General features: G+C 44.2%; 1 protein-coding gene across 1 annotated transcript; it reads right to left on the bottom strand.

Annotated features, from left to right (window-relative positions):
• Nucleotides 1-438: 438 nt before the first annotated feature.
• Nucleotides 439-5,267, bottom strand: LOC139443725 (soluble scavenger receptor cysteine-rich domain-containing protein SSC5D-like). The gene is made up of 4 exons (XM_071224656.1): nt 5,155-5,267; nt 4,399-4,538; nt 1,499-2,689; nt 439-512 (listed from the first exon to the last, which is right to left on the bottom strand). The coding sequence occupies exons 1-4, from the start codon at nt 5,265-5,267 to the stop codon at nt 439-441; spliced, it is 1,518 nt and encodes a 505-aa protein (XP_071080757.1).
• Nucleotides 5,268-9,629: the final 4,362 nt, after the last annotated feature.

Raw genomic sequence — 9,629 nt, forward strand, 5'->3', positions numbered from 1 at the left:
GAGCAATTGCTTAAATTGATATTCTGCCGAGGCAATGCTCAAATCACGCGAGAGGGTTTGAGATAACGCGAGAAGTAAACAAAGACATGTGATACCCACGTGGTACAGCCTAACCGCGCTGTTTGAGTATTGTAACACTGAGCTTAATACCAAACGAGAGCGTCAAAAAATTCATTACTTGTAAGAATAGTGGATTTTTAACGATTTTTATGGCGGTTCAAAGCGTAATGAAGACTAAATGAGACTGGGATGACTATTACACATAGAAGTGACTGAATCAGTGATTTTACGAAACGACTGTCATATTTTTGTAATTTCCAGAAAATTGGTGTTATGTATTATCTTTTTGATTTTAGAATAAGGGCATAGCTGGGTTCGTCATAACCTTACTATTTTCCGTCTAGCTATCTGATTGGTTAGTCTAGATCTGTAATGGCATTATGACGTCATAACATTGAACTGTGACGTAACTTGCTTGTCATAGTACAATTTGATTCTGTTGTAGCCTTGACCTGTACAAAAATATATATCATCTTAAAGGGGAAGTGTACACGCAAAAATCACTTTCTTTCTTTTTCTAAACAAAACGCAATTTTAGAATTAGTTAGTATCTGTGTTTGAAAATATACACTAATTTTTTTTCACAGTGAAAGTAGGAAGCTCACAATAGTGTGAAAGTGATATGCCGTTATGAGGCCTTCGTTTTACGAGCGAAATAGGCCTGAGTTATCCCCCTTAGATTATGACGTAATTGGTGCCAATTCAACTGGGTCCCTGTCTATTCTCAACGCAAAAGATATCAAGGACCAGTTTGCGGTAAAACAACATGGTCTACGACACACTCCGGCGCAGTGGTGACTCAGCATAACACAATTCTGGCTGGCATCTGAGATGCTAGAATCACAGAACTGTACCTACGCCACGTGAAGCGGCTCTAACAAAGCATGATGACGTCATAATGTTTATCAATTGGCACCAATGACGTCATATTGCAAGGGGCATAAGCCATGGTGTTTTTGTTTTGGAAATAGAACACTTGGTAAATGTGAAAAATATAAATCGTTTTAGTGCAATAAATATGTTAATTAAATATGATGTTTTTATATTTTTGTCTATGATACTTCTATGTTAACACTTTTAATGTGGAAAAAGTACAAGAAAAAATGGTTCATTTCCGTGTGAACTTGCCCTTTAATATATCACATGAAGTAGCGAACGGCGCTTCTGACATCTACATACTAAGATGCTGTTATTTCCAATGTGGCGAAATTCGCGTTCCGTCTTTTATAAATTGTAATATATTATAGGTTATGGGTCCTCTTTCAGCGTATGACAGCTTGGCTGTGTTTATGAAATGAATCCAGTGATAAATGTACTTTCGCTGAAGTAAACAACAAGGTGCATAAGGAACAGGACCATACACGTCGATGAAGATTATTGAGTGAAGGATGGAGGGTGGTACTCGATATGGGGTATTGTGAAGGAAGGAGGGTTGTACTGCCAGTGGAGTGCGTCGAAGGATGGAGGGTGGTACTAGATGTGGGGTAGTGTGAAGGATGGAGGGTGGTACTCGATATGGGGTAGTGTGAAGGATGGAGGGTGGTACTAGATGTGGGGTAGTGTGAAGGATGGAGGGTGGTACTAGATGTGGGGTAGTGTGAAGGATGGAGGGTGGTACTAGATGTGGAGTAGTGTGAAGGATGGAGGGTGGTACTAGATGTGGAGTAGTGTGAAGGATGGAGGGTGGTACTAGATGTTGGGTAGTGTGAAGGAAGGGGGGTTGTACTGCCTGTGGGGTGCGGCGAAGGATGGAGGGTGGTACTAGATGTGGGGTAGTGTGAAGTAAGGGGGGTTGTACTGCCAGTGCGGTAGTGTGAAGGATGGAGGGTGGTACTAGATGTTGGGTAGTGTGAAGGAAGGGGGGTTGTACTGCCAGTGGGGTAGTGTGAAGGATGGAGGGTGGTACTAGATGTGGGGTAGTGTGAAGGATGGGGGGTTGTACTGCCTGTGGGGTAGTGTGAAGGATAGAGGGTGGTACTAGATGTGGGGTAGTGTGAAGGATGGAGGGTGGTACTAGATGTGGGGTAGTGTGAAGGATGGGGGGTTGTACTGCCTGTGGGGTAGTGTGAAGGATGGAGGGTGGTACTAGATATGGGGTAGTGTGAAGGATGGGGGGTTGTACTGCCAGTGGGGTAGTGTGAAGGATAGAGGGTGGTACTAGATGTGGGGTAGTGTGAAGGATGGGGGGTTGTACTGCCAGTGGGGTAGTGTGAAGGATAGAGGGTGGTACTAGATGTGGGGTAGTGTGAAGGATGGGGGGTTGTACTGCCTGTGGGGTAGTGTGAAGGATAGAGGGTGGTACTAGATGTGGGGTAGTGTGAAGGATGGAGGGTGGTACTAGATGTGGAGTAGTGTGAAGGATGGAGGGTGGTACTAGATGTGGAGTAGTGTGAAGGATGGAGGGTGGTACTAGATATGGGGTATTGTGAAGGAAGGGGGGTGGTACTAGATGTTGGGTAGTGTGAAGGATGGAGGGTGGTACTAGATGTTGGGTAGTGTGAAGGATGGAGGGTGGTACTAGATGTGGAGTAGTGTGAAGGATGGAGGGGGGTACTAGATATGGGGTAGTGTGAAGGAAAGGGGGAGGGGGGTACTAGATGTTGGGTAGTGTGAAGGAAGGGGGGTGGTACTAGATGTTGGGTAGTGTGAAGGATGGAGGGTGGTACTAGATATGGGGTAGTGTGAAGGAAAGGGGGAGGGGGGTACTAGATGTGGGGTAGTGTGAAGGATGGAGGGTGGTACTAGATGTGGGGTAGTGTGAAGGATGGAGGGTGGTACTAGATATGGGGTAGTGTGAAGGAAAGGGGGAGGGGGGTACTAGATGTGGGGTAGTGTGAAGGATGGAGGGTGGTACTAGATGTGGGGTAGTGTGAAGGATGGAGGGTGGTACTAGATGTGGAGTAGTGTGAAGGATGGAGGGTGGTACTAGATGTGGGGTAGTGTGAAGGATGGAGGGTGGTACTAGATGTGGAGTAGTGTGAAGGATGGAGGGTGGTACTAGATATGGGGTATTGTGAAGGAAGGGGGGTGGTACTAGATGTTGGGTAGTGTGAAGGATGGAGGGTGGTACTAGATGTGGAGTAGTGTGAAGGATGGAGGGTGGTACTAGATATGGGGTAGTGTGAAGGAAAGGGGGAGGGGGGTACTAGATGTGGGGTAGTGTGAAGGATGGAGGGTGGTACTAGATGTGGGGTAGTGTGAAGGATGGAGGGTGGTACTAGATGTGGAGTAGTGTGAAGGATGGAGGGTGGTACTAGATGTGGAGTAGTGTGAAGGATGGAGGGTGGTACTAGATATGGGGTAGTGTGAAGGAAAGGGGGATGTGGGGTAGTGTGAAGGATGGAGGGTTGTACTGCCTGTGGGGTAGTGTGAAGGATGGAGGGTGGTACTAGATGTGGGGTAGTGTGAAGGATGGGGGGTTGTACTGCCTGTGGGGTAATGTGAAGGATGGAGGGTGGTACTGGATGTGGGGTGGGGCGGAGGGTGGTACTAGGTGGAACTACAATCTTCAACTGGTAGTTAACTGGTTGTATGACACGTCAGAGCGTTATACGTTGTTGGCCAGGGTTGCAACCTTTAAGGCTTCATTAGGTCTTTCGGGGAGTTTTGTGGTAGTCATGTGGTGGGATATTTCCAAATTTGACACTTCGTTGACAAAAATGTTGTCGAATACAATTCCCTATTTTCTCTTGTATCACATATTCCCGTGTTTTTTAGGTGAACAATTGACTTGCCTTTGCATGTGTTTGTGACGGGTGCAACCTGTTGGACGAACCTTTTCGCGAAACCTGGTATCATGACTATTTGACAGTGATACATGAACACAGTCTCATGATATAGCCGGGGTCGTACTATTGGCTCTGACTTTCGCTGAGATTTCTTGGTTTTGTCACATTATTTTATGGACGAAGCTGTAGTTCATTTATAGCACAAATTGTTCACATACAGCCCCTTTTTCAGTAAACGTTCTGAATTCGCATTTCGACACAATAAATTAAATACTGAAATAACTACCTGAAATACTGTTAAAAGCACTGTTAAACCAAACTTAATCACTCTAAGCAATTTCATATAAACTGGGCGGCAAAAGAAAGTATAGGTCGAGTTCCATGATCGATAAAAAAATAACAAGAAGAGGTTTTGTTGTGAATTATAATATAATCTAGGGAGGGGTAACAAATGATTGATCAACCACAGTTTGAATTAAATTGTGCAATCACAGGTTATGTAAGCTCAAGGTAAACAATGGTGGGGTAAGAAATTTCATTTTAAAAAGTTGTCTGAAATGTCACCAAAAAATTGTCAGACACACTACAAGTTCATTGTCGACACAGTTGCCTTCAATAGCTTGTATGACCTCCAGCTGTGATGACGTCAGTCTTCTGATGACGTTGGCTGGAATCCGTTGCAACTCGTCTCTCAGGGCCTGCTGCAAATCTTGTCTGTTGACGGGAGGCTGATGGCGTGCTCTAATCTGTCTGTGAAGATGGTCCCACAGATGTTCAATAGGATTTATATCGGGTGAGTGGGCAGGCCAGGGCAAAACGTCAACGTTCTGCTGGTTTAGAAAGTTTCGAGTCAGTCTTGCAGTATGGGTCCTGGCATTGTCGTGTTGAAACAATGTCCCCTGCTGTTGGTTTTGTAAGAACGGAAGCACATCTGGCTGCACAGCGTTCAGGTTTCCCTGTATAATCACCAAATCAGTCTTCTGATCTCCACAAATACCGCCCCACACCATGACTTCTCCCCCGCCGAATGGATGGACCTCTCGAATACACACCGTAGCCAAACGTTCCCCTCTGCGTCGATAAACTCGTTCTCTTCCGTCATTTCGAAACAAGTTAAACCGACTTTCATCAGTGTACAGCACTCGACGCCAATTTCTCACTTGCCAGCGTCGAACCTGCCTCGCCCATCGCAGTCTCAGGTGTCGATGATGAGCAGTCAGTACCATTCCTCAGAAAGGACGATACGCTCGGATTCCTGCAGCACGAAGTCGTCGTAGTACTGTACGTTGGCTAATGGGATGTCCCAACGCTGTTGCTGCCGTCGCTGTTCCGAATCTGTTTCGCAGGTGAATAAGCCGTATCTGACCGTCTTCCAGTGGTGTTGTCACTCGGGATCGTCCTGTATCGTTGAATCAGCCTGGCTACTGTCAATGGTGTACAACTAAACCTTCTGGCAATTTGGACCTGTGTTGCCCCCATTTCGGCCATGCCGATGGCTCTCTCTCTCTGCTCCTGTGGCAGTCGTGGCATTTCTTTTGTGTGCTTTCTTCACGTGTGGTTATACCCTGCAGACGAACGCATTTATACAGATAACATGCACTTGCAGTTTATGCCATAGGCGGGAAACCTGTTTCACTATTTTTTTTGTCACCGCACGAGCGCCGTCAAAGGTGGCGTGTTCTGGTGAGGTGTTTTTTGGTACCTGTTCCTGGGCAGTCATATTCCCAATACCCACTTTCCACTAGTTATCGCTGTTTTTAGGAAAATTACAAATTGCCAACCTATATTTTGCCGCTTAGTTTAGACGGAGATATGTCAGTGGACAAAATTGCTTCTTCTTGAGAGCAGAGAGAGACAGGGATACGTACAGAAGCTGTGCTTGTGTCACCCACTAAACCCCCATTACAAACCATTGGAACCATCAGAACCATTACAGCACAGACTATACAATCTCTTAATTATCCAAGTGCTCCCCTTAACAAAATAGTATATCCAACTATCTTCATACCAGTGTCATAGATGCGTGAAGATCCGGGGTAGAATAGGTCTTCAGCAACCCATGCTTGCCGTTAAAGGCGACTATGCTTGTCGTAAGAGGGGACTAACGGGATCGGGTAGTCAGCTCGCCGATTTGGTTGATGCATGTCATCGTATCCAAATTGCGTGGATCGATGCTCATGATGTCAATCACTGGATTGTCTGTCCCCCGCTTGATTATTTACAGACCGCTGTCATATAGCTGGAATAATGCTGAGCGCGGCGTTAAACAACAAACAAACAAACAACAAAACCAATGTCATAGTCTGGAATCAGCTGTGATTGTCTGAAGGGATTCTTCAAGTTCACTATTTTATGTTTGTGGGGCTACGGGTGGCGATTCGCTGTGCAGTGTTGTGTCTCCTGTACACGCCAGAAACCTATGATTGTGGGTTCGAATCCCGGTTCACCCCGATTATGTTTCTAGGTTTGTCAGCACCATACCCGTGCTCGTGGGTTTCACCAAAGTGGTAAACGTATGAGACCTGCATCACTTCGGGCTTTCCTCCCACATTAAGCTGACACGCCGTGATATAATTGGAATAATGTTAAAAGCGGCGTTAAACCCAACTCACTCACTCACTATTTTATGTTTGTGCCGCGACACACCCAGTTTTATCCCTTTCATCTTCAGGTAATAAACAAACATTAAGACTATAAGTTAATGTACTAGGGCGCCAGCCTTTGACGTAGAATTAAGTAGAATGGTCGCAGTCACTGCGAGAGATGTTCTCACCCAGTTTTGACATCATTGAGATAGAAGTGGAAGTCCATGTGCCCCCCAGATATAGTAGTACATCTAACCTAGAGAGGAGTGTAGTACACATTGCTGGACAGAATGACTTAAGTGCACTATTGAGGTAACAAGACGCGACAACGCAAAACTCTATCTGTTGTCTCAGATGATGTGTGTGACCTTTGATCTCGCCCCAAACATGACAAAACTAGTTATTGACGACAACAGTTGAAGACCAACACGTGACCTGCTTCCGATAAATTATCTTATGTCGACAGGCTTCATGTAACCTTGATCTATGGAGCAACATTCTTGAGTTTGCAGTTCTGAATTGTTATTATACCTACATCACATTGTTGTCATGCTTGACAAATAGTAATACATGTTTGTCATTCGTCAATGAATACGTTACTAAATAACTACGTTGAACGTAACATCGCACTGGGATTGGATCTGTACTGTAATTTACAATCCTAAACTTTCGTTTGAGTTCATGGTCAAAACGTTCAGTATCTGCGACATCGTAGCACAATAGCAGAAAAACTGCTACTTTTCAACTGTGGCGATTTCAACTGGAATGACAATTGACTTATAGCGACATCTAATGTAGAAGCATTGTCCCATCTCAGAATGCAATTTTGACTGATCCACTCGACATAAATTGCCAAACCCAAATAGGACCTTATTTGTTCTTCATTACAAGTGCAGATACGCACATACACAACGCAACAAACAGCACATACATATACGCACGCACACACACACGAATATAAAACTCTATGACATTGACCTTGTTATTTCCAGTTGAATCTTCTATAACTTGCTATCGGAGGTGTTTGTTAATAATTAGACTGAACGTCCGGGCAAAGGAAAGTATACACCCATGTTTGATGAGCTGAAAATGAACCAACTGGTTATTCGAGGTGATGTATTTGATAAGGCTACTATATAGTGTGTGTTGCACCTTATGTTCCAGTGTTTCGGCGACTGTTGTCAGTTTTGATGACGTTTGCAATCTTACGGTCCAATGTGGAAGTGTGAACCTTCTCTTTCCCGGCAATATATAATCCTTAAGGACCTGCCTTTGTCAGGGGTGGCAATATAATCACACATGCCAAGCTGTGATTGGATACTGTTTGGCTAAACGTAATTAATTGCTCTAGTCATCACCAGGATACCGTTTGTGACAAAATTCCAATACTCTGGACCTTTATCTATATATCTGTATACATATTTGACGATAAAACATACGTGTATATAGTTATTAAACAAACCAGGTCACACAATGTTCATTATATCTACTCTGACATTATTATTTCTGTCATTATATTAATTTTCCACTTTATGATTATATTTAAGTTTATATTTCAACTGTTCATACTTCTCTTGCTTCAGAACAAAATCCTAATGACAATGTGTTAATGAAGAAATCATTTATTGTCCACGTTACTAAAACAAGGTGATCAGAGAAATAGCCCTGGGTGCTTTGTGTGAACTGATCAGGACTGCCTGTCCTTTTGAGATTTACAGCTAATAAGCAAAGCACAACTGTGTCACCACGCACCCTGCAGGGCATACATAAATCTCAACTCGCTTAACTACTACCGTTGGTCAAACTAACTACACAGGCAGTTTGGACACCTACATTTGGTTGTCTTCATAGATAGCATTGTCCTGAGTATGGCTAAAGACAAACGTTAAGGAATCGAGTCTGGCCCAGACATATCAGTGATTGATATTATGAGCCACGTACCAAGCCACCAGGGTAGAATGACACGCAGTAAACCAGGTCACCGAGCCCGACTAGCATTTCATGTAGTCGCCTCTTACGACATTTCTCTTGGACCCGGAATCCCCCCGGGGAAATTGAGAATAACATATATAATAAATATACAAACGACCATCCTGTTTTCATGAAGATAGTGAAACCCCGTTTATCCGGGCACAGTTGCCCGATCTATCGTCCGGATAAACACGAATCTTGGATGAAGAATAATGTTCTTTATATATAGGCAGACATTCAGTCATCGTCCTGATTTAGGATTGACTTGCCTTTGCATGTGTTTGTGACGGGTGCCACCGGTAAATGAACACCTGGTATTTGATAGTGATTCATAAACGCATGCTCATGATACAAGGGTTTTGTCGCTTTAATCCTGGACTAACAGGGTTTCACAATGTGAGGAGGTGAGGTGAGGTGACATTGAGTTTAACGTGGCGTCCAAGATTATTGCACTGATATGGCGACGTGCATGCACGTGTGTGTGTGTGTGGCTGCTTGTACTAGTCCGGACTGATGCCGATTTATAGTGCCTGCACACTGAGATACCATGCTGCAGTTTAACATGAATACCCCACGCAGACACAGTATACTGACTGGTATAGCCGACCAGTCCTTGTTTTAGGTTACACACAACCAAATGTTTTTCCATAGGCTTCTATAGTAACGTTATAATTTTTTTTTAAATAACTAAGCATTCAACAGCTATTACCTGTACGTGTGTGCACAGTTTGGCCTTAGAGCAGCAATATAAAAATACAAAAATGACTAGCTTAGCCAGCTCCTTTTCCGAGTACCGGAAGCTAAACACACCACCCCCAGTTTCGCACCAAATGTCACCTACTTGAAAATAGCTGTGGTCACATTCAGCATAAGTCATCATGTTGAAAAAGACAGTACAAAATATAGAAAAACATGGTCAGTTTTAATAACTGGATGGATGTACATTTGAAAGACATAAAAATCTTACAGAATATCATCCAATCACAGCGTGCAGATATCTCTCGATCTGCACTGAGGGCTGTCCAAACTGGTTCTGATTTGGTGTAGTAGAACCTGTAGCCCTTTAATGCCGAGCGCCAGACAGGGTAACCACAAGTACCATCTTTTAACGTCTTTTGGTATGACGCGGCCGGGGATCCAACCCCGGACCTTCCGTTCTCCGGGCGGACGCTCTACCACTAGACCACGGAGGCGGTCTCCACAATGTGAGGATGTTGGACAGGCTCCCTCTGTGCAGTGAACTGTTCGTGGTACATGCTCTTCTATGGTTGTCTATGGCAACTGT

The sequence above is a fragment of the Haliotis cracherodii genome, unplaced genomic scaffold, assembly GCF_022045235.1.
Source record: "Haliotis cracherodii isolate W230 unplaced genomic scaffold, xgHalCrac1.p SCAF_5, whole genome shotgun sequence".
Taxonomy (NCBI): domain Eukaryota; kingdom Metazoa; phylum Mollusca; class Gastropoda; order Lepetellida; family Haliotidae; genus Haliotis; species Haliotis cracherodii.